Below are 26,468 nucleotides of genomic sequence, written 5' to 3' on the forward strand. Positions count from 1 at the left end.
GAGGGGGAGATGAATGGCTGAAGGGTTCCCAGCACTTGCTGATCTTACGGAGGGCCCAGTTTCAGGTCTCAGTACCCACATCAGGCTCCTCACAGTAATCTGTAAGTGCAGCTACAGGGACGTCACATCTCTCTTCTGGCCTCCATAGGCGCAAGGCATCCATAAGGTGCACATACATGCATGCAGGCAAAACACTTACAGAAATAAAATAAAAATAAATATATCTTTAAAACCTGAAAGATAGTGGGAGCATCACAGAATTACCAGTCTCTTCTGAGAGATACTCTGTTTCTATACCTCGAAACAGATGAAATAGCGGGATCTTCTTCTCCCGGATGTATTGTGAATAAAAAGATAATTGCTTTGCTATCATAGAATTCAAAAAGGAAACACTGATCAAATCTTCAACTATAAGAGGAAGAAAAAGCAACAAAAATAAGTGCTTTAACAAAACAGAGATGATTGTGTGTATATCACATTGTGTTTGAGACAATTTCCATTATGGAAAAACAACAACTGAGCAGCTATGCAGGGAACACAGTTGTCAAAACAACAGAGGCAAAGATGACACAGTGGTAACAAGGAGGAGAGCAGTCTCCTCCAATATCCCAGTGCTTCCCAGGATCCAATCCCACACTATCCCTTAGAAGGTCACATGGCTTGCTCCAGCCAATGAGTGACAGATACACGTGAGAGCTGAAGAGCCAACCTGTGACCCTCCAGTCTCTCTTTCTCAGGGCTCCTGAAAGATTCTGCCTCAAGCTCCAGCCATAAGATTCTTTACATTTGTGTAGAGAAGCTGCCATCATAAACTGACAAATGCACATGGGCAGCAAGATGGAAGCAACCAGCTGGTGTGCTGAACCTCTGAAAAATGGAGGGTGTGTGTTATCATGGCATAGGACTTTGTCAGCCCCAAGAAAGAGAACAGAAGCAAAAAGGCATTGGATTAATTAGGCAGCATCGAGGGCGCAGCATTGGATTAATTAAGCAACATTCGAGGGCACAGCAAGTGCATATCAGAGTCCTAAGAGAACAGATCCAGAAGGGTCCTGTTTATGCCTGAACATGGAAGCCAGGCAAAGGGAGAAACTGCAGAGGACAAGAAGCCTTGGATGCATAGGCTGTCCGTCCAAAACACAGAGAGCAGGTTATCAGAAGACATGGCTAAGACAGTCACAAACCCAAGGTCCTGATAACTGGAGTCTGAGAAACAGGAAGTTGAAATTCCAAATGCTTGCTGACCAAAGTGGCCCTACCTGGAACCCCAGCACTGGAGAGGCCCAAGTGGGAGGATCCCATATTTAAGGGTAGCCAGGGCTACATACCAAAATCCTATCTTACCTTGTCCCTACCAAACACATACACCACACACACACACATACACACACACACACACACACACACACACACACAGCTTCCAAATTATCCTAAGACCCACATCTACACATCACCACAAAGCACTAAATAAAGCTTATGTTCAGGGCCATCCAGACAGAGCCACTTGTTAATTTATGGTACTTCTCCAGGGATATGAAATATGGAGCAATTACTAACACAGACAAAATTCTAGCTGAGCAAAACCCCAAATAAATGGTCTATCTGACAGCAGAAAGAGTAGAAGCACCTTCTGCTTGGTCCCTACCCTGACACCAGAGTGGAAACCCATTAGCCACACTCTAATCATCCCTGTAGACAGGTGGAGTCCCAAACTGCTTTCCCTGTTGCTATTTCACGTTCACCTCAATTTATAAAATTCTGTAATCCAGTTAATATCCAAGGACATGACCCCTCCAAATACATTCTCCTACAATCACCCAGAGACCTTCTTAACAAAATACTTGAAAATGGGGTTGAGTCTCTAATGCAATATTCTAGCTTAACGAAATCTCCCAAATGCCGGCAAATGCTTACATGCCTAGCATTTTATCCAGCTCATCTCTCCTGATGGGATGAGTAGATATTACAAGCGTATAACTAAAAAAAGAAAAAATAGTAATTAAAAACTCCTTTTATGGAAAGACACAAATGTCATAGCTGAACGAATAAAGGAAGAAGCCAATAGCTGGATGGGTCACTTCCTCAATGACATAGAAAGGCCTTATCCCTGAGAAAAATGGCCTGACTTGCTAGCTACTTCCTTCTCCTTTGATAGCTAAAGACATGCAGAGAGAACAGGTTCAGTGAAACCCAGCTCAGCCTGGGTATGGAATACATGCGAAGACAAGATCTCAACCCGATCTCTTTCTTTACAGAGTGAAGACCAGGGTTCCACCCTTTCCAAAGGACCAGACATTCCTGGGAGTCAATGAATTCTGCTGAACACGGTTCAGCTGAGCCTTCCTCAGTAACTAACTGGCCAGAGAACTGTCACCCAGAGAGTTCTCATCTCCACTGCTTTTGTCTGTGTCTGGCACAGTGAGGCTCCAGCCCCCAGGGATCATGGGAACAGCTCCTATCTCCCAAACCCATGCAACTACAGCCCCTCCCCACTGCCTTCCTAACGTCACAGCCCCGAGGGTCACAGCCCCGAGTTTTAGTCCTGCCTCGGCAGTCACCCCCATCCTCTCTTTAGCAGAATCATTTCCATCTACATCTCTGACAAAGGCTGGGAACTAGCCCTCTCCGCTTTCCCTCCAGGTCTCGCCTAAACACTCCATCCCGTAAGTAGATGACTCAGCCTGCTACAAACACGAGTGCTCTTCTCAGCTCCAGAACCGAAATCCACCAGCCTTCAGAGACCTCCGAAGCCCTCTTCTTCCACAAGACGAAGGCCACTTCCTCTGTCAGACCACACTGCAATCCTGACCTTGGGCTAGGACCTCTCCTTCCCATAGCCTCATCTCCAACTGATTCTACCTTTTAAAAAGAGGCTGGATTTGTTTCTCCATGACTATCTTTCCAGCTTCATGAATTACATGTCTCAAAGGAGCAAAAAATGACCCCACAGTAGGTCATGGCATCCAATCTTACCCACTGAAATTTAGCTCTTCATACAGAAATAGCATATAGTCTTTTCCAGGGCAATTCTGATCATGCCGTCTTGATGCTGAAAGCCCTTTGGAGAATTCCCACAGCTAATGAGCTGAAGGACTGGAGCACCTATATGCAAGCTCTGCCACCTATAAGGTGGGTGCTGCCAAACCTGGAGCCTTCCCTTACTCAGAGCATCCCCGCAACACAGAGCTGCTTCCCACCCCTCGTTTGGGGCCTTTGCAAAGTGCCCGCTGCTCTCCCTACAAGGTCCCTCCTTTCTTCTTCAGTGCTCACGCCTTGCCAATTTTTGGAGTTCACTCAAAGACTGTTTCCTTACATAGATTTAGCCTGCTTCTCTGGTTATACTCCACCAACCCCATACAAAGCCTTTGGATATTTGGATATTTGTCCAACTAATTATTAAATTTGTAGTTAGGTACATTCCCTTAAGGATAATGGCAGAATCTCAGCTTTATTTGCTCCCTGTCCAGCATCAAACACAATGTCTTACTGATATGACAATTTTGAAAACAGACAGACAGTCTTCTGGGATTTTAGACTTCATTCTGTGAAATTAGGCCCCTGCAAATGTGCCATGTTGAAGCTAGAATACAAGCTCACTTGGACGACTTCAAATTTGAAAGGGATGCTAGTGGAGACACAGCCAAAACCGGAAGAATAAATTCAAAGGAGGACCCTAAGCAGTGCAGATAAGAGACTTACAGAGGTTTACAGATGTTAGCTATCTGAAGGTTACAGAAGTAGATGGTGACAAAAACATCCAGAATATTTTCAAGTATGGGGAAAGACTACGGCCGCCGGACTGTACGTTCTGCAAGTCTGGAGGACAGACAGGCAGCCACAGCACACACGCATCAAGAAGCTATCTTAAGAATACACAGAACCCTCCAAACTCAAGCAGAAACAAAACATTCTCCTGGAGAGGACAGTGTTGAGACTGAGGTAGCCTTTGATTAAAGACAAACTCTCCCCCACTGTCTCCGTGTGTCACTGAACCCATCGGTCTAAGATCGGCCAGGCATGACTACACTTGCTGTACACTACATCCTATACGCCAGGACTCAAGACAGGAAATTAAAAAGCACATTCCTACAGAAGATCTCACACATTTTATTATGTGTGTTGGGTATGGAAAGATAACATCTAGACTCAGCTGTTAGGACGGGGAATTTGCTTTTAAAAAATACACAGATCCATAAGGAATTTATCTTTAAGGTGGTTTTTTTTTTAAAGGAAATGTAGTAAAATTCTTATGATGAGAAAAACAAATTAAAATTCATGATCAAGAACTATTTCAGATCAACTGGCATGGTTGTACACACCCTTAATCCCTGAACTTGGGAGACAGAGGCCAAAGGATCTTTGTGAGTTTGAGGCCAGCTTGGTCTACAAAGAAGTTCCAGGACAGTCATGGCTATTATGCAGAGAAACTCTGACTCGGGTGTGCAGGTGTGTGGGGAGTCTATTTCAGACCAGCATGTGATGTAACCCTGGAGCATGAGGAAAGAAGATCTCAAGCTTGAGGCCAACATAGGATGACCATCTCAAAACAAAACTAAAAGAAAACCACCTACAGTCTCTAACACAGGTATTTAGTTGTATATGATTCAGGTGGGGGGGCAGGGCTGTGCACTCATGCCATGGCCTCCGTGCAGAGGTCAGAGGACAACTTCCTGGAGCCGATTCTCTCCTCCCACGGTAGGTCCTTGTGTTTGAACTCAGGTTGTCAGGCTTGTACAACTAGACCTTCTGCTCACTTAGCCAGCTAGAGGCAAGCTCGGCACATTTCATCTCTCTGAGGCACATCCATGAAATGATCCACCCCAACCTGGTTGTAAAATTAAATTAGGAGAAAAAAACATGTTAAGTGTTTAACACTGAGCCATATACAAAGGGGTTCTCGATAAATGTTAGGCTCTATAAATACTCCCCATGGTATGTGTGATCCCTGGTGAATAACATCGGTGGGTATGTGGATGGATGACGGACGGTAGCCAGCCCCAGATGGTCTTGGGACCTCAACGTCAAACACAAGACTGAGAATGTTGCACAAAAGACTGGCTTTAGGATAGGAGGAAGGAGACGGATGGGGAAAAGCGAATGGAAATCATTTTAAAGGTCAAATTTGCACAAATAGGATTTGTGCATGCAAAAGCATGCCGTCCTATAAACTCAAAGTAATCCTCGGGCTCTCTTAGCTAGCTCAAGGGATTGTAAGCAGGCTTTCAACAAATCACGACTACCCACCCCTTAGGCATTTTTCTCCCTCCCTGCACTCAGTCTTGGGAACACTGGCATCCAGACTGGCTATTTCCAGTGTCACACACACACACACACACAGGATGGATCCCAGAGCCTCACACATGTTGGACAAACATCTGCCATGAGCTACACCCCTTCACATATTAGTGGAAAAAGCAATCTATGTTCCCACCATCCACCATCACCAGGGTCCCTACAATAAGGATGCTAATCCTTTATCCTCTCTTGTGTTTCCCCTTAAAACCAGTCAGAAAAGTCTATTGCTGGTATTTATTTTATTATTTGTGGCCAGGATTTTTAGTGAGGTCTAGAATGACTTAAGAGACAAAGTTCTGTAACAGACCACAAACCAGTACACAGCTCACATGCCACATTTCAGCTGCAAGGGGCTCACACAAACCCGAGTGATACACATCGGCTTAGACCCAACATGTGTTAGAAAAATATAACGGTTAACAAGGTGCTTGCAAACAAAGCTAACATGCGGAAACAAGCAAGTGTTTTGTTTCGCTTTTTTGTTGTTGGTTAGTTGATTAGTTGGGTAGGTTGGTTGGTTGGTTGAATTTTCACCTGAAACTAATTCAATTCTGGCCAATACACAACAGCAACAGCATGTTAAAATGAAATTTTTGGAATTTCTATGGTAACATGTTTTATGTGTTTGTGTGTATGTATGTGTATTTGTGTGTGTAGGTCTGCATGTGTATATGTGCATGGTCTGTATGTATCTGTGTATATGTCTGTGTGTGTGTGATTCAGTGTAGGTTCACATATACAAGTTCATATGGTGGCCAGAGGACAACCTTGTGTATCATTTCTCAGAATCCATGCACTCTGTTCTTCAGACACAATCTCACTGGCCTGTAACTTGGTAGCATAGGCTAGACAGGTTGGCCTGGAGCCTTAGGTATCTGCCTGTGTCTGCTTCCCTAGTGCTGGAATTATAAGAATACACCAATAACACTGAGTCTATTATTTTTAAATGTGGATTCTGAGGATATAATTCAAAACAGTGTCCTCACACTAGCAGAGAAAGCGCTTTCCAGCTGTGATTTCTCCCTAGCCTGAGTGATAATATTTTTAGGGAAAAAAAAAATTCAATACCACAGATTAGTATGTGAGAGAGATTCTGCATTCCTATGAGGAACTGAGAAAAATGGAGGAGAAGCAAGTAAGCTCTAGTGCCTGGGGACCTTTCCTGCCTTCAGAGGAGGCGTGGCCAGGAGGGAGCCTGGGAGGAATATACCAGGGAGGACAGCGATCCTCCTTTCTCTGCCAGTGCCGGGAACAGGGCATTGAGAGGGAATCTAAAGTTGACTGAGGAACAGTAAGGACTAAGAATCAAGATCTGCCACAGGTGCAGGCAAGAGCAGCCATGTCTGTGCCCTAACGGAGACCAACTTCCCCGTTTGGGAATAACGTGAGGGAAGAGGCCTGAACCGAAGCCAAGACTGTTTTACTCCCACTGTAGGCTTCATTTCTCACATTAGCAAAACGTTCCTTGTTTAATAGGTTAACACATGTTGGCATTTCTTTATATTAAACAACAACAAACTAAAACAAAACTCTGGTGCTCTGTGAATCTCAAACAGACTTACCTAGCCATGCGTTAAACTCCCAACCAGAGGGCGCAGGCATCCTCTTAGAAACCCCCACTCCGATCCAAAAGCTAACAGGGTCTGTACACGGCGGATCTAAGCTGCTGAGCCTCCGACCCGGAGCAATCCGCACTCCACCCGCCCGTGTTCATTCCCTTTGCCTCCAGATGTCTCCAGACACGAAAATAACTCGAAAGTCCAATTTTGATCTTGTGTTGGAAATGAAAAGACACGAACATTACAGAAGGCAGTGCATACAGTCATGTGGGTGATGTTTAGACAAATAAATGTCTATATAACAATTTGATCCAAACTTTTCCACCACCCAACAGACAGACACACACCCACACACAGACACACCTCTTACCCACAGCCACACTAAATTTTGCAGAGAAGTCAAATACATGTATGTGCATGTATTTAGGAAGAACCCTGAGTATTTGTGTTTCCTCAAGCAGCACACAGGGGGTACCTCATGTGTCATGGGATGTACTGGCAGGCTTACCATAAACCACTTTAACTTTATGAACTGCCCTCAGTTGGGTATGCTTCATGGGATGGAAAGTGTCCTGCTGTTGCTCTTCCCACATTAATAATACACACACAAGTAACAGGCAGGGGCGTTATAAAGGCATCTTTAAAACTGAATGACCCAGCTTGACCTGAGCCTGATCAATGGAACGTCTGGATCAAGTTGCAACTTGCAGAAATTACAGAGGAGTCTCACAACCCGGGAGGCAAGGCGCATCGCCAGCTCTACCTGAGGTGTGCAAAGGTAAAAATTCTGACTGAAGGGAAGTCTACAGGTCCCAACGCCTAGCCACACATGACTTCCCAAAGTACTGCAAGGGAAAGGAGGGCATTGCTGATTAGAAGGGATATGAGGACATTACCCGTTATTTTCAAATGCATAAGATTAAGATGGCAGTGCAGGGGTATGTACTCAGGTGACAAAGGAAACACAATAATGATTCTCTGAGCCTCAAGTCTCCAAGCCCCTTGAGCAGGATGGGTCAGATGCGAGTCCCCATTCAACCTAGGCAGGGGTCGCCAGAACGTCAACCTTACAATCCATCTTTAAACCGTGCATTTGTTTTGTATGGCTTTCTCCATCTGTGTTTTATTGTATAGTGAAATATTTAAATTATGATCCAGCGTTGCTCCCCAAGGAAACACTAAAGCCGAAAACTCCAATACACATGTAGCCATTTGACTTTAAATTTTAATGAATTAAAATTAAATAATAAAAAATTCAGTTCCTCAGTTCAAGGGTTTACTAGCCAGATGGTATCTGTGGCTACCGCATCACAATAATACACAGTACAGGTTTTCCTGGTGGCACAAAATCCTAGGGGGCAGTCAGTGGTCGTCTAGGCAAAGGGGGCTTTCCAGATTGGCAGAGATCCAGGGATTCCTAGGTCACCTCTGCCAGCAAGTGCAGGCAATTTCTAGATCGGTGGCTTGCATTCCTATTAATCCTTGCTTACAGAAAGGATTCCTGCCGATGACAAGCAGTATAAACTCACAGTGACATCCACCCAGCAACCACATGGACAACAAGCTGACCTCACCCAGAGTAACATTACTCTAGTGCAGCAAACAGTGAGGTGGGGACAAAGGACAAGTCTGAATCACCATCAAGGAAAGCATTTGGGTCCTGCACACCGATATATACAGCACTGATGGCAAACTGTGGCCTCCAAGACTAGGAGAAAAGTGGCTAAGAGAGAGGCTAAGAGAAAAACGTGGGATTTGAAACGGGATCCTGGAACAGAAAACAGATATCCGTGGAAAATTTGAAAAAATTCGAGGAAGGTTTATAACTTAGTGACATGGCTGTGCTACCATCAACCTCCTGGTTTTGATCACTGTACGATGGCTATGTCAGTGCTGGCACTGGGGGAAGTACCAAGAGATGTAGAAACTCCCTGCCTTCTTTATAAAAAATGTGTGTGTGTATGTGTGTGTATGTGTGTGTGTGTGTGTGTGTGTGTGTGAGAGAGAGAGAGAGAGAGAGAGAGAGAGAGAGAGAAAGAATGAATAAGAGAGAGAGGGGGGAAAAGAAAATTAAATTAGTTTAGGGAAGGAATCCTATTTCTTCTAAAGTAAACAAAGAATTGGGAATGGTGGCCTACACCTGTAATTACAGAACTTTGAAGTTTAGATGCAGGAGGAACATGCTTTCGAGGCCACCCTAGACAACAATATGAGACTCAGTTCCCCAAAATTAATTAATTAATAATCCATGTAATTAAAACAGAGGCTGGCAGGAAAGAACTCCAGTTAGAACTAGACACAGCTGCACCACTTTGAGACAAGATGTGCTTGACACAGCTAGAGCTTATGGAATAGATAGAGGTGAGCCCCTCTCACCAGGAAACACCCAGGGATCTCCCTTCAGAAGAGTGAGCTGTATTACTGGAAAGGTAAGCACGCTGCGGGAGAAGGCTTCCATCCCAGAGGGACAACGGAAAACCAATGACAGTGAAGGTGCAGTCAAAGTTTTCACAATTATTCATACACACCTCATCTACAGGGATGATTTCAAACTATCTTTAGAATATCTTCAACTCAACCTCCCTGAGTTTCAGGTCTTGGACATGTTTCAAAGACTGTTGGAGTGATACAGAATGCCCAAGAGGATGCCCAGAGAACTCACCAATGTAAAAGAAAGAACTATCTTTTGGGAGTCATTTTTTAAATCATTTATTACATTTTACTTAATTTGGTGTGTGTGTATATGTATGTGCGTGTGCGTGTGCGTGCGTGTGCGTGCGTGTGTGTGTGTGTGTGTGTGTGTGTGTGTGTGTGTGTACATGTGCACATTGGCACACATGTGAAGGTCAGAGGACAATCAGTGAAAGTCAGGTTTCTTTTGTTCTACCAGATAGATACTGGGGATCAAACTCAGGTTCTTGGACTTTGCAGCAAGCACCTTTATATCCACTGAGCCATCCTGCCAATCCTAGAGCTAATGTTTAATGCAATTTAGAAATAAATCTAGCACATGGGAAACATTTTTTTCCTGAGAAATATTTACAAGACTTTAGTGTTGTACTCGGCTTTGGCCAAAAAAATAAATATTGGGAACTGGCAGGAATAAACAATGTTGTTTCATTTATCATTGGATCTGCCACTTTGTTTATTTTGTGCGGTTATTAGCTGTGTCCACAGTTCTGAGATCAGAACCTCAAATCTACAATACAGAAACTGTAGGAAACAAAGGCTTAACTTTGCCTCTGGCTTGGACTGTTGTCTAGAAATAACTTCCATTCTAAGAGTGGGGTGGCTTGGAATACTGTATCAGCCTGTGAGTCTTGTTCAGAGGATGACTAAAAATATGTGCATCTGAAGATTGAGAACAAAAACAATTAATTAATTAAGTAAGTAAAATGCAAAATCAGTTCTGGTGGAAGATCAAAGCGAGGTCAAGGGTATGCTAAGAAACAAAGGTATATAATTTCAATGGGAGTCTCTTCCTTGCCCATGAACTCTCAATATAATACAAATTCAAAGGTCTTTTTATTTTAAATAAGTCTTTATATATAATTGGCAGGCTGTTTATCTATAAATTATCACAGTTAAACATACCATCCTAATTTACTTGGAACTCCTAGAGTTAAATGAAAGCTGTGGTTCTGTTCCTAGAAGGAACTGTTAGTTTCCAAAGAAAACTAGAGGAACCTGGGACCTGCACCACAAACATCCCTTGGGTTGCTGGATGTGGTATGGATGTTGCTGGGTGGGCACCCAAACTCATAGGCGGCAGCAGCGTTCCTGACTCTAATCCATGGAGTGCAATACAGAAATGCATGAGCTCCCCCAAGGTAGGAGGATGACACAGTGCATACAAGGAAAGGCGTGGTGCAGAGACTGGACACTAAAGAGTCCACCCCATGAGCTTAGGCTCACAAAAGCTACTTACCTCACAGAACCGACATCACAGCTGCAAGCCCAAGCACCTAGGCGAGAATCCATGAACCTTTTCTTCTTGCTGCTTTGGTTTGTTTCGATACAAAGTCTTATGTATTCACATAGACCATGCTAGCCTCTAACTCACTATGTAGCCACGCATGGCCTTGAGCCTGCTATCCTTTTGCTTTCCTCTCCCAGGTGTTGGGATTATAGAAGTGCACCACCATAACTGGTCCATGGGGGTGGGGGACCAAACCTACAATTGTGTGCATGTGGTACTCAAGCAGTCAAGTCGTATCTCTAGCCCTGTCCTCCTTTCTTGATCTAAATTCTGTAAACTTGACTCTCCCTGAGCCCATGACTACCAGCATGGCCAAGGAGGTTAGAAGTCATCTTCTATGATGCATATGAATACAGATAGCTAACCTAGACCACACAAGCATGATTTCATCGCCTTTGACTCTATCCTAACTGGAGCAATATGAAAAAATTCCATAGTTCATAAAAGAACCATTCAATTATTTCATAGTGAACAAAAGTTTAATCCATTTGATATAAATGTATTTGGGGGAAAAAGCCAGGCACAGTAGCACATGTCTTTAATCCCAGCACTCAGGAGGCAGAGGCAAGTGGATTTAAATCAGATCAAGATCAGGCCTGGTCCACACAGCAAGTACCAGGCCAGCCAGGTCTGCGTATTGATGGATACTCTAATGGGGACGGGGCAGAGTTGAAAGTTTAAGATAAAGTCACCACATGGCTTCAGAACAGTACAACAAAATGTAATGTAACTTGGCAAGAGAGAGAGAGGGGGGAGGGGTGGGAAATGCATAAAAAGCCGAAGTTACTGATGCATTTCCTGATGCTGAGATAAAACTGAGGTCATCCAACAACTCTCACCAATGGTCAAGTTTGCCAAAAGCATCTTATGCACAAGGGAGGCATTCAAACTTAGTATTAGTGTGTGCATATCCACTCGTGCATGTACATGTGAGAACAGAGGTGGCCACTTGTCTTCCTCCATTGCTCTTCATCTTTGTTGTTTGTGTTGTGTCTTTGTTTGACGCAACATCTCTCACTGAAACTACAGCTTGCTGCTTCAGCTAGATTGGTGGGCTGGCCAATGAGCCCCAGGAATCTACATGTCTTCAAGACTCAGCACCAAGGTTACAGGCAGGAGCCACCACACCTGCCCCTGCTCCCGTCCAAGAACTAATCTTTGTAAGTGATGATTTTGTAAGGTAAACGGCATGACCTGGACATTAGACAGCTCCGCTGCCCATCCCCATACTAACTGGTACAGGTCCCTGGCTACACAGTCAAGCAAACTAAGAGTGGAACGCAAGTTAGCTTTAGGCAGTAAACTTTAATTTGGTTCTAAAAAGTAAATTAATTAATTAAATAAGTTATGCATGGTTCTAAACTATGTAGAACTACTAACCATTCAATTTTTTTAAAATCACATATTTGTAATATAGAGAAATAAAATAATATGAAAGCCACACTTTAAAATTGAAACCAAATGTCTGTCAACTGAGTTGTCAAATGGATGCCACCAATGTGAAACTGGAGGGACAGAACATATTTAGTGACAGAACTTAGCACATGGAAAACTAGATTCACTCCAAAGACAAGTTTAGGATTATGACTGGACAATAACTCCCAACATAATCACTGTAGTTTGCACTCGACCTATGGAACGCTAAACTTGCTTTGTGGAATGGTTATGGTTATAACAGCCGAACTGAGAAGTACTTCAATTTACAAGACAGAACAGGAAGCACTTTAAGGTCTTCTATATATTATAGTTAGGAATCAATCTTTACATTGTTTTCAATAGTAAAGTCCCTTCTTCTATTTCAAGACATTCTGTCTATGGGCCATGTTATGGCAGTTATATAGTTATGTGAATCCACCCACCAGAGCCTCAAGTATTAACATAAAATATGAAAAAGAATTTAAGCTGAGTTCTGGCATTTAACTTCATGGTAAATGGTTTGTTTGGTTTAGTTTGTGCCAGGAATAAGACCCAGGACCCACATTTGCCAGGCAAGTACTCCACCTCTAAGGCGGGTGCCTGGCTGCAGAGGTAAGTCTAGACGTGAATTAAGCAAAGCCTCCGTGAGTGCGAGCCAAGCTTTCTCTAGTCTCTGAGACTTTTGTATCTATTGCCATAAACGGCGCCACAAATCATACTTCACTTAAAAACCTGAAGGAAAAACAAACACAGCGAGGTAAGTAAAAGGGACAGGCTAAGGTCTGTATGTCTTCAGCTGTGAAGAAAACACTGCCCTGGAAACCCACACTGTCACTCAATCTGCCTGGTTTCAAGTCCTAGCTCCACCACTCCCTGCTGGCACAATGGAGGCTGAGCTGTCTAACTTCTCTCTGCTCCAATGTCCCTGCTGTTGGGCAGGGGTGGCACTGCCAGCTCTCCACAGGAAGAGCACAATAGGCACACATTGTAAGCACACATGAGCTCAGGAGTAGTGTGGTGCAAACTGCCATTTCTCCCTTGGGAGCTCGGATAAAAGTCCAAGTGAAAACCCATCTTATATTTCAACCTGGAGCCCCAGAGCTCAGCGGTATCTCTTGCAAAGTTCTCTGGTATGCTGAAAACACATCAGACTGTAAGTAATAAAGCAATAGCCAATGATAACGAACGGGAAAAGATTTAAATGAACAGCTAGTTTCTAAAGTAATGCTGCCTGTTTTAAATATGTAAATGTTCTAATTGTATTTTCCCTCCCATATCTAGTATAACTGAGTGTATCTGTAATCAGTCTCTAAGGCTTCCTTAGAGCCAGCAACAGTGTGAAGGCAAGAGCCTTTCTTACTTTGATACAATGTATCTTTCATAAGAAGCTACAATGCCTAATCTCCCCCACTGTAACATTTTCCTGAAACATGAACAAGACAAAGTAAGAACTAAAAGAAGACACACCAGGAAACAATGTATTCTTGCAAAAGCGCCTCTGTGTGCTGAGTCAGCAGGCACCAATAGCCCCATAAACAATTCTCCAACCTGCTCTAGGACTTGGCGGTTGGGACAAGTAACATCTTAAATAAATACAGTTTCCCATCCTAGTCTGTTTTGCTATTAGAACACAAAAGTTACACTCACCTACCATGCTTCCTGCTACTAAGATTTCCTAACCTTAGAATACCTCCCCCATCATCCCAAAGAAAGAAAATTCCACATACTGTCTAAGCCTAAATCTAAAGCTATCATCTAGTATGTACAAACATTATGTGCTGCCTTCCTACATGCTTCCACAATTAATTCATCCAGAGTAGAATATAATATCATGCACACACTAGATGTAAAGTCATGATTTGATGCTCTCATGGAAAGCTTCTTGGGCGCCATGCTAAGTTCCTTGTACAAGCTTATCACGCTGTTTGCTGAACCGCTGGAATGGCGCAGATGCAAATGATAGTCCATGCATCTAATGTGCACTCCTGCTATATTGTTTCTTGATCCAACACCTCCACAATCAAGTGTGGTCAATGAATGACAAAAACATCAGTAAATGGAGACTTGTGAGAAGCAGCACAGCCCGTGGCTTAATAACTCAGCATAGAGACCTGGGTTCGAGTCCCAGCTGTACCACAATCAAACTGTAAATGTGTATCAAAACCTTCTCCTCTGGCATATCTGTAAAATGGAGGCAATACTGCTTACCTCTTTACAATTGTTGAGGCCAACTAATGTTCAAATGAATTTAAGAAAAGTACGTGGACTCGTGCCTAATGTTGAAAACATTTCATAGGAGGAATGGGGAGAAGGTGGCTTTCACTGTGTTTCAAGCACAAGAAAATGCCCCTCTATGGACCATGGGCTGTGAGTACTACTCAAGAGTACATCGGAAGAGTCATGGTTGGGACTGGGGGTGCAACTCGGTGGTAGAACATTTGCATACATATCACACTGAAAAACAGAGTTTGCTCACGCCAGACCTAAAAGGCTCTGTAAGACGCCTTCATGGCCCACATTCGCATCATTAGTGGTTTCTCAATTCCTCAGTAAAGTTGCCCAGACAAGACAGATGAACCTTGCATTTCTTACAATACCAAAAATAGAAATGTGTAGATATGGGGTGCGGGGAGACAGCGGGGGAAGGCAGCATGAAAGATGGACTGTCCTTACGCTGATCTTACTTTGTGGATTTGCTCCTGAATAATTCCAGCTTTGTGCTGACAATTAATCAAGTCATTCCCCCCTGTTCCATTCTTCACAAAAACCTATTTCCACAAGTCATTTTCCCCTTTTGTATAATTTAATAGGGAGGTTTTTTGTTTTGTTTTTTTCTTTAATTTGGTTTTAGCAATTTTTAACTCACTCTAACTGTTAAGATGGTGTCCCCACCTTGGTGCTTATGGCTTAACTTCATGTCTCTCATGAGTTTCACAGTTTGGTGGAAAACAAGAATTGAAATGAAGGGTTTGCAGCGGAAAGTCTGAAGGGCGAGAACCACAAAGACTGAGCAAGTCTAGTCCCAGAGAGGTGGCTCGGTGTTTCCCTTAATGGTGTCATTCTTTCCTCTCCTACAAATCCAGGCTTCACAAGCACCAAAAGGAAATGGTTTCCAGTTGGTGGGAGGAGTGTTACTTCAAAACTATTACAATCTGAACCCAGGCCCCTGCTTCAGGCTGGAAATGTTCTCAACTCTTTCTGACACAGGAGATTCTAGGTTACTTTTAGAACAAAAACACCTGAAATGGGAAAACCATGACGGTGAATAGCACCTAACAATGTTTCTTCTTTCTATTTGACTAAAACCTTTAAAGCTGCTGCAGTTCAATTACAGACATTTTACGTCACCATTCTCATCCCCTCCTTCTCACCTTGAGGCTTAAAAAGCCTTTCAAATTTAGGAAGTTTAAAAATAACAGGATCAATGTGTTTGGGCATGACAATGTGGGGTCAGCTATTAGCGATCTCAAAGTAAAACAGAACATTGAAATGACGGGGACAAACGTGCCCTAAAGAGTGGCTTCAATTTTTCACCCTGGATGCAACACATCTTGCCTTTCTAATACGGCCCATAAGATGTCCTTGTTTTATTTGTGGCAGTAAGATTTATTCCTGGTGCCTGCACACTTCTCATAAGAGAGAAAGAATGTATGTTTCACTCCCACTGTGCTAATTTATTAGGGTCAGCACTACACACAACTCTTTAGAGACGCAGACTGGATTTTTCTGCTCTCTGTTTTGCCTAGCTGCCAGGTCCTCTGAAGGTTGACATACCCTTAGATAAGAAGCTAGCTTTAAAAATAAATAAATAAGTAAATAAATAAATAAGTATAAATAAATAAGGGCTCTCAGCCAAAAGCAGCTATCTTTCTGGTTATGAACATTTGTATCATTACTTCTCTAATATTTATATAATCACACACCCAACAAATATTTACGTAGTGTCTATAAAGTACCAGGCACTGCAGTAACTACTGGAAACACAAACAGAAAGAAGTCTTACTCCTGCACTCTGTCAGCAGAGGAAGAGTGAGGCAGAGAGATGTAGTGGCAAGCTCACACGACAGGCTTAACTATCTAGAAGGGCTGGCAGCTTGAGACAGGCCTAAGCTACACTGCAGCTAAAACTTAAAGTCATAGATGTCAGCTGGTCAACTGCAACTTATGATGGCCAGAGGACCAGAGGATGGAGTATTCCTATATGAAGGAGGGCAACAGCCACTGGAGAGTCTGAAGAGGCAGGGGAAGAGCTGGGGACACCTAAGAGCCTTTGGTCAGGCTGCTGAGGTCTGAACTGCATCGGGTCAGGGCAGCTCAGAAATCAATGCTGTTTTGAAACTGGTCTGACTCTGTAAAGGAAAGATGCATAACCTAGGGACTGCTGTGTCTAAAAACTTCAGTTTGGGTGATAGTATCTGGGAGGGAGGAACTGCCATCAGAGAGCATGAAATCAAGAAACCATAAAACCAAAGGAAAGGAGCCTGGTTGTCAAACTCCTCTGCAAAAGTAAACATCTGTTAGGTCCCTGCTGCCTGTGAAGGCAGGAAGCACTCCACACACTACAGCTCTGGCTTCTGGAGGAGGAGGTGTGCTAATAAAACAACAGAGCACTCTCACTCCTCAAGTGAGAGAGAGCCACTCAGCCATTAATCGGAAATCTCTTATGAGGGGGCATACAGCAGGAATGTCTGACACCATTTCCAACCTGGAACCCTACTTATAACAAACAGTATAAATCTCTACTGGGTGGGGGAGGGGGAGCTGAGAAGCGTTTGGCCTGCACTTGCCCTCCACCACCCCACCCCCAGCCCCACCTGGCAACTTCTAAGTGCCAGGTTTTGCAAGCAGTGTGGCCTTTGACATTGACACAATACTTTGTACATTGTTACAAACTCTCTAGAGTTCCAAGTTAACACCAAGAATTCATCTATAGGGGACTAAGGAGATGCCTCTGAAGGTAAAATCTTTGCCACACAACATGAAGCCCTGAGTTCAAATCCCCTGAGCCCATGTTAGAAAGCCAGAGTAGTATGGTGTGTATATGTCATCCTAATGCTCCTAAAGGGAGGTAGGAGAGAGAGACAGGAGAATCTCCAGTAGTTCAGAAGCCAACTACCCTGTCACAGCACAGTGGAAGAAAACAGACTCTATCTCAACAAGGTGGAAGACAAGGGCCACCTTCTGAGTTCATTCTCCTGTCTCTACATGCCTGCTACAGTGTGTGCATAGCTCCATCCACAAACAAATGTGCACACATAGATGCACATGCACGAAGAGGCTTTTAAAAGAGAGTTTAGTTATAGCTATCATCTGAGAGTGAGGAACCTGTCAGAAGGGGGATGTCAAAGGGCGAGTCTCTGCTTTATAGAGAAATGATTATAGAAACCTCTGACGCAAGTGTGAAGCCCATGGGTAGCTTGATCTCACCCTAAGTTTTAGGTGGTTGAGTTTTTGCGCTACCTATAAGATGTGCATCCTTCAAACCTTGTGCTAGATTTACAATTTTGTGGTCCTAGGTTTAATTCCAAGCACCACAAAACAAACAAACAAACAGAGGCAGAGATTTCAGAGCATGAGAAGAACGAACATTCCATTCAAGGTGCCCAAGCTCACAATCGGGCTCAGCTTGGCCCTCGGCCCTTGTCTATCTCCTGGCACCTGGTACCCAGACTACTTGGCAGATGAGGACAACTGGACATCCCTTTCCTACAAGGTTGCCAACACAATCCCCACTGCCCCATTTCTGTTTAAAGGTCAGTCTCAGCCTGGACAAATAGCTAAGCTGGTAGAGAGCTTGCCTCGTATTTAATCCCCAGCACATAAACAAAGTACAGTGCACACGCTCATGATGAGAAGATTGAAAGTTTGAGGTCATCCTCAGCTACGTTGCAAGTTCAAGGCCAGCCTGGTCTATATGAGACACTGTCTCAAAAAAGGGTCAGCCTCCATTAAATGAATCTTTCTCTGGAATCCCTCAGCTTGCATTGCAGGTAAGTATTCTTTTTTTACTTCCTCCCCTCCCCCAGTCAAATACCAATTTTCACTTTCTTGAGAGAATACAAAACCCATCCTGGTCAAGTATGTTAGCAGGGCTTTAAAATAAAATGTCAACCAGCACAGCAGAAGAAAAGCTGAGTTTTATTACTGAAAAGTTGGAGCTTTGGTGGAGTCACAAGTAAAGTACATAATATGATAAGCATGTCCCCAGCAAGAGGCCTTCTAGATTCCTAACTGCTGTGCAGCGGAGAAATGCAACTTCATTCCTACAGCACTCTGAGAACCCAGGGTTGACCCTGCAGGGTCATGGACTCCTATAGTTACAGACAGAGCTGACTTCCAATGCTACCTCAGGGATAGTTCAATCGAACAGCCTGGGCTGAAAGTTCATTTTAATGTATGATAGATACTAAACAGAAAAGAGAGAGAATAGGAAAAGAAAAGGAGGAAATTTTCAGAGGCCAGCTAGACTGTAACAAAGTCCCTGAGTAACTGCCTGGCACTTCAAATAAGCAGGTCACGTTTTTTTTCAGAGGCTGCTTCTACCGCTGTAATTAGAGACAGGAACGGCTGTTGCTAACTCTGAGAAGGGAAAAAAATGACTTGGCTCAGTCCTGTTTCCAGTAGTGAAAGTAGCAGATAGCCCCAGAGGATCAGGCTCTGTGAGAGCAGCACCAAGGGCCACTCGGTCCTAGACATGTGCTCTTGGAAGCAGCTGATGCAATATAGAAATCCTGCCTGGACACAGACCTCTTCACCCAACAGACTCAAACATAGTGTCACCAATGCCTAGGCCACACAAGTCTACTTCCTTTTCTCTTCCTTTCTCTGAAAGAAAATAAAAGAAAGGAAATGTGAGTGAGGACTGGCTATCTGCTAATGTTAGGGGGATGAAAAGAGCCCTGGAATCACCAAGTAAAAAATACATGAAACAGTAAGCAAAAATTCAAAAGTCAGCTATGAGCCTCACAGCCCACCTTTAAGAGCTACAAAAAGGCAAATTTGTCTTGATCTTTGAAAATCTCAAGGAAGCTATTTCATGGCTTCAGGACCACTGTGAACATTTTTTTTTTCTTCTCCCTAGTCTTTAAGGCTCTTGCTTCATCTTCATCCAATAGACTCTCATATAGGATCCTCCTGGTTATCAGGCCTGGTGATATCATTGTGTACCCACAATGCAGTGTGAATGATAGGATCCTCCTGGTTATCAGGCCTGGTGATATCATTGTGTACCCACAATGCAATATGAATAATAATGGCCCAACATCCACTTTGGACAAATGCAAACAACTCAACAAACACTTCTCTGGAAGTTTCCCTGATTCCATTTATGTTGAATCATGGGCCAAGGAAATAAACTTAAGTGTTCCACGTGTCAATAGAATCCTTTCTTAGTGACATAGATTCTGCTTTTAGAGATGAAATTCATTTATTAATTTAGAATCATAATTCTTATCATTCACCAAGCAAAATTATGACAAGGCTATATTACTTGTGACATGGATATGTGACTCTTATTTACAACATATGCAAAGAAAGAAAAGGAAGAGAGAAAAAGGAAAGACAGAGAAGAGAGGGAGGGAGGGTAAGAGACAAAGCAGGAGGAAGGGGCAGGAGAGGAGGAGTCGGGTGCACTTGCTACAACTATTTAACCTATTGACCAAATCAGCAAAATGATTCTATTACTAGAAAATATTATCATCAGGTAAGAAAAACCTAATGTCCCAAGAATATAAAAAGCTGCGGGGCTAGGCATGGTGGCATATGCCTTTAATCCCAGAACTCAGGAAGGAGAAGTAGAAAGATCTCTGAGAGTTCAAGGCCAACCGAGGCTTACACAGTGAGACCCTTTCTCAAAAGAAAAAAACATTATTTTCCAAACTCGGGCTGCTGATTGGAAGAAAGAGTTGTCTAATGGTGTAGATGAGGATGAGTTAGTCTCCTGAATAGGAATAACTTTCTCATAACCAGAACCAACGGTGAGAAAGTCAGGACATTAAGATGAAATGTATTCCAAGATGGTCAGGTGCTCAGAGAAACACTGAATTTAAGGAGGCATTAAAAGCAAGGCCGGCAGCATAAGTACTGCTTGGGGAGTAAAAGCACTGCCCTAGGCAGAGCATCTTTCTTAATTAAGTTACCACAGTAAGATACAATATGGCCACAAAGAGTCAAGCACAGATGATACACACTGAACAAGATATAGCAGCAGATAGCACTTCTAAATACTGGCATCCTTGAAAAGTTTACTGGGAATTAAAATGTGTGCTTGCACTAAGGGGATTCATTACTTAAAGCTATCAAAAGGTAAATTCTTTAAAGCCAAGAACTGGCCATAAAGCATTCTTCTCTGATTAGTATGGTTTGTAAATCCATTTATCCACGTATTATTGTAAATCTAGTAAAGAAATTCACAGAAGAAATACAAATATCTACTGCACATGGGGCAGGAGTTTTGACCTCACTAATAACCCAGGAGACAGAAGTTAAAAGTAAGGTCCCCTTTCCCTCTGACATTAACGGAAGATAAAGCCAATTTCTATAGCAACCTCTCTACCCAGAGAGTGAAGGTAAGGGCAAGCACACTTTACATTCATAGTGAACTGTACGTTGGAGTCCTTTTAAACAACAACTCTACAGTTCCCGTTAAAATTTAAAATGCACACCTCCACACTTCTAAGTACCCATTCTAGAAACACCTACACTGGTATTCAGGGATGCTCTCTATACTGTGTCTGGGTGAACCTGGTAGCAACTGACATCCCCAGTGGAGGAGACAGGGGTGAATAACCACGGTGTAGAATCAGACAGAGCTGAGGCTGGCTCAGACAGCTATTTAGCATCCACTGAGGGAAAACAATGCACCCTGCACAGATAACATAAGAGTTTCATCTCTTACAACTAAGTATGTGCAAACAGAGACTAAATGGGCGTTTTTAAAAGACATTATCCCTGGGGGAGGTAGAAAGAGAAAGAGGTAGACTATTTCACTTTTTAAACACTTTATGAGTATATTTTTTTTAAAAAAGAAATCATATAAAAAGGAGTTATGAAGGGATGAGGCTATTAATCTGAGAATCCACTGGAAACACATACTATGTATGGAGTCTCACAGAGCTGGTGACCCCAAACCATGGCTACCCTGTGACTTCACCAACAATACCTGCTCTGACCAATGAGCTGACAGAGACCCACGGACTCTAAATCATTTTCATGGGGAAAAAGATACAGTTTTAAAACAACATATCTAGTTTCTCCTGGACAAGTTGAAGAAATTCAGTAACTATTTTTCTTGTAAGTTTCCATAGGCTCTGACTCAAACCGAAGCCAAAATCAAAATAGTAACAGACTTAGATCTCATTTGCATCTTTGAACTACCTAAAATCACATTCAAACTAAGACCCAAACCTAACGTATAAAATTCAGGCCCAGAATTTTGAGGACCAAAGTCTTTCTTTCATCTGATATAAACGCTGATGCAACATGCTTTCCTCTTTGTTTAAAAAGAATATCCATTCATTTCCAAATGGAGCTCTCAAAATGACCCATTCAATCAGAGTTCTAAGCACATCATGGAATTAAGAAAGGTACAGTATTAATGATCTTATGCTATAAAATGTCCCCTCTCTAATATGCGTATTAGAAACAAGGTCACCAAAATGGAAGTTTACAAAAAGGTAATCAACTTAATAATACACCATCACTTGTAAAATAGAAAAGCACACACCGTGTCTTTCTCTAATGCACTTAATAAGAGACAGTCTTAGGACGATATTTTCCAGGCTAGAATGTACTTTCCACTTGCCCTAATAATAAACCTATGCCCAGATGGGAAATATAACTCGAACTAAATAAACATGCTATAGACGAGAACAGACAAGCTAGCAGGCAAGCCAGAGAACTTGAAATGCCTTCTGGAGCTATAAAGGAGTTATTTATCCAACTCAACAGATAAGACAGAGAATATAAAAAGTTAGATATTTGATGGTCGCACAACGATGGTGGCTGTGGTGAGCACAATGCAAATCTAGGTGAGGGAGGAAACCCAGTGGAGCCTGCCACAGGAGAGCATGCATGAAGTGTGCACTCAAGCTGGAGGAAAGGCACACCACACAGTGATACTAAAGCTGTCAATCACTCTCACATCACTGACGTAATGTTAAAGTGTCCAGACTTTGTTCCTGGTGACAATGGGTGATCTACGCAACTTTCTTGGAATTATGTATAGCCTAGAACCAATTGCTTCTAGTATCCAATGTAGGGGGGGGGGGAGTTGAAGAAAGAAAGGGAAAGAAATGCCACATGAATACAAAGTGATTCCTTTTTTTTTTTTTTCCTAACCACCCACACAAAGACAGCAGTTTCTGACAGGAATGTTCTCGGCAAAAAATAAAATTACAAGAAGGCTTTCGCTTTTTTTTTCCAATGGGGAAAAAAAAAGGCAGTTCTATGTGCAGATTACTAGGCAATTCTATGGTTTTTTTTTCTTAAAAGGAACATATTAACATCACTTGTGTTTTGAAAATATTATCTAAGTAACATATCTTTCAGATCATAAAGAAATGTTGAGCAGAAGGAAGTACAGTTCCCGTGTGCGGTGCTCACTTCTGGATGTACTTGAAAATGAAGCCCACCGAGGCAGCTTACCTTGGCACTGGAAGCCTTGTTTCCCAAACCCCCTGGAAAACAGAAAACAAGAACAAACCTCTTAGCATCCTTTCCACTGAGACCACATTGTAACAAGTTACGTGAACAAGTATTCTACAGGGTCTAAAAGTCTATACTTGAAACCCAAGAGCTCCATAAGAAAAAAAAAAAAAACACCAGTGAGCATCTAACTAGATGGACTGCATGCATTTATCTTTTTAAAATAACCAAGGAAATCTGTCTATAAAGGATGGCTGAACTGTTACCAAGTTTGTATCTATCTGGTCTTACTTCTCTTTGTGGCTGGTATTTAAATTGCGAAACAAGAACATGACTTCAAACTTAAAATTGTTGGTTACAATACTCCAATGACAAAAGGGAGCTTATGGTTTTAAAATTGGGCAGGGGGCCTACTTTTTAGTCCTGAAAACAAAGTAATATTTTTCTCCCTAAAGACAACCAAAAAGTAGCTTGTTAGAAGTTTGTTTCAAATAGTATGTGTCTAAGAACTGTCCAGTAGTACCACTGTTTACATTCCATCTGGGCTGAAGGAATCTGATTTGATGAGACATCGCTGCTATAGCTGGCACTTGAGATTATCCGTGGTCTAATTTTCACTGAGAATCAATGGCGTTCAAAGTCTACACTGAGACCACTCTGCTCTTGTAAATCATGTTAGAGAACTGACTCCGTGAGCACAGAACCCTGACAAGGATGCTTGACTACAAGCACTGTTCCAACAGAACGAACTGCATCAAAATGTTCTCAGAGGTGGCTCATAATCTCTTGCTTTGCGTAGCATTTTAAAGTCACAAAGCACTCTACGTTCCTTTATAATTATCTTAATGTCATCACCCTACCAAAAAAAAAAAAAAAAGCCAGGTTCAAATATTTAGCTTTAAAATACAAGTGCTTAAATACTGAAATTAAATTGTAAACCAAAGACTCATAGAAGCCATAATGAAGGGAAACAGAGAATTAAATCCACTGAAAGATGATCTTGGTGGGGGTTCCCTGGCCATCCAAGGGGCTGCTTTCAGAGTAAGTGAAGCTCTTGTGCTTGTGTGCGACTGCTCAGAGTGGGAGGGAAAGCGGACCTTTCCCTTACATCACAGTGAACCTGGTACCCTGATACCTCATCAGTTGGCCCAGGGACGGGTCCTCTGGGGAGTGAGAGTAAAGACTGATGAGTTAGAGTGGTAAAAATGTAAGTCCTTTTTCTAAAGTATCTACTTCCTGAAGAAGTAATTATCATTCTGTCCTCTTTGAATAGAATCTCGCAGCTAACATGAGAGGCTGCAACCTGCCAAATGCAGTAGCCTCCCTAGACTCATCGTAAGTCGCCTTATCTACAGTCACCCACTCCCTGGGCTCGATTGCTTCAGATGCTAACTACACTATGGAAACTGTAAAGTTGTGTTGTTCACCAAGGTGCACTTCTGGATAGTTTCTTAAAAGGAAGAAAAAATCAGGCATCTTATTGGCAACCCGATGGTGGGGTTCCCGCTTTTAATTCTCATCTCTGGGTGGCATGGATTCAGCGCCATCCATCCGTCCTATAGCCACTAGGATACTCCATTATGTATAACGCTAGCCCACCGACTGCTTGGAGTCTAGGCCCACTTCATCCCTGGTCAGATCCCCACCCAGGAGGGAGCTAAGGAGCCCCAGCCACAGCTCTTGCTTGTAAGGAGCATCTTACTCCAAATACATGGAGAAGAGTTGGGGTATCCCAGGAGAAAGCTGACACTTGGTGTTCAAAGTGGTGGGAGGGGGACTGAGAGTTCCCTTAATTCCAGATTTCTAAGCATTGGAACTGGGGGGGGGGGGGCTGACATTTTTTAAATCTAATGAAAGCTGTAATTCTCTCACCAAAATTTTTTTTTAAAAAAAACATAAATCTGAATAAACACAATTTTACCTAATTTCGAAAGCTCCGGAGAGATAGATGCCTGAACCCTTCCTTCTGTCAATTCCCCTCAAGTTACCAATGTTTGGCGTTCAGTGGAAATCACCTGAGCGCGGACACCTTTAGCCATTACAGTATTTTTCTTAAATAAGCCCTCTGTCCTCATCAACCGGGTTACAGGTCTAATCTCCTGTTGACAGGGTCTATTTTAAATGACTCCCTCTGCCCTCTGCCATTTGCCTGCTGGGTTAGCCCTCCTCCCCCACTGCAAGCTTTCAACAGTTTGCTGCCTTCCATCTCTCTCCCTCCCCACCCTCCCCGCTCTGGGCTCACCCAGAAAAGTCAAAGTCTCCGTGCCCAGTAGAAATAGCCTACAGTAGGCAGGGACCCAAGGTTCCAGCGGAGTCCCAGCCCGACGCGAGGCACAAACACTCCCCGGAACGCGCCCAGCCTGGCTCGCCAGCAACTTGGAGCGGCGCGCGGCGGCTCCCCGCTACTCTGGGGCGTGTTTCTTGAGCGTCCCGGGGCCACTCTGCCACCAGCATTCTCTTCCCGGTCCCTTCGCTCCCACCGGGCGGCACTGGCTTGGCTACGGGGAAGACCCGTGCGCCCCAGGAGAAGCGAGGGGACCTTCCCCCTCATCCGAGTCAACCCGTGCGGAGCCAAGCGTCCCTTCAGGGCAGAAGGGCAAGCGTGGCAGCGCTGGGCCACTTCCCAGGGAGTGTCCCGCGTGGGTGCGCGCCTGTCACTCCTGGTGAGAGTTCGGACTCCGGCCGGGCACTCTTAAGTTCTCGGAGGAGTCCTGGCAGTGAGAGTGAGGACGCGCCGGGGCTCAGAGACGTCCCCGAGCCCAAGTCCCCGGGCAAAGGTGGCTCCCGGGTCCCCCGGGCTGCCGCGCGCACCTACCAGATGAAGTCGGTGCAGTGGCTGCAGAAGGTGGGTTGCTTGAAGAAGCGGGCGATGAATTTGTGGTCTTTCACCTCGTGCACGTTCTTCTGCCTCAGCGCCCCTTTGCGGGCGAAGCGGTTGGCCACGTCCTGAGACGCCGTGGAGTCGTTGGCCGGGTAAACGTCAGCCATGGTCCCCCCCAACCACCTCTTGCCTCCGCCGGGGAGCAGCAGCCGGGGAGGGCCGGGGTGGGCGGGGGCGGCGGCCGAGGTGGCGGTGCTGAGGTGCGGTGGTGGCGGCGGTGGCCGGGGAGAGCCGGGCGGGCGCTGCGCTGCTCGGAGCTGGGAGCCGAGCCGCTCTCTCTGCCTCTCTCTGCCTCTCTCCGGCTCTCTCGCTCGCTGGCTGGCCCCACGCTCACTGACAGCCCGGCGCCCGGCGCTCGCGCTTCCTACTCGCGGCGGGCAAGAGGCGGCCCGGAGCGGCGCCGCCCACTGCGCATGCCCGGAGAGCTAGCGTGTGTATGTGTGCACGCGCGCGCGCGGGATGGAGTTGGAGCGCGCGGGACGGGGACGCGCGCGGGGCGAGCCTAGGGCCTCTGCGCTGCGCAGCACAGAGCTGGACAGGCGTACTGGGGGGGGGCCCTGTGAGCCCGACCAACACCCGAGGGCGACGGTCGGGGAGAGGCCCTGGAGATGCCCAGCCCAGGAAGAAGCCGGGAGGGGCGGGTCCTCCTCCTCCACCGCCTGCTTCTTTTTCCTCCCTTTTCCTCTGCTTCCTC

The 26,468-nt window shown here is 44.2% G+C and overlaps 1 protein-coding gene across 1 annotated transcript in view; it reads right to left on the reverse strand.

Moving 5' to 3' along the window:
* Prkca (protein kinase C alpha) overlaps positions 1-26,108 on the reverse strand; it is a 406,878-nt gene extending 380,770 nt beyond the window's left edge. Inside the window, exons 1-2 of the mRNA XM_028761244.1 lie at positions 25,709-26,108; positions 22,894-22,925 (exon numbers count right to left, since the gene is read on the reverse strand). Coding sequence (XP_028617077.1) covers positions 22,894-22,925; positions 25,709-25,881 — 205 coding nt within the window. The 5' untranslated portion in view covers positions 25,882-26,108. The remainder of the gene's footprint in view (positions 1-22,893; positions 22,926-25,708) is intronic.
* Positions 26,109-26,468: the final 360 nt, after the last annotated feature.

This window comes from Grammomys surdaster, unplaced genomic scaffold, assembly GCF_004785775.1.
Source record: "Grammomys surdaster isolate TR1022 unplaced genomic scaffold, NIH_TR_1.0 126906, whole genome shotgun sequence".
Classification (NCBI taxonomy): domain Eukaryota; kingdom Metazoa; phylum Chordata; class Mammalia; order Rodentia; family Muridae; genus Grammomys; species Grammomys surdaster.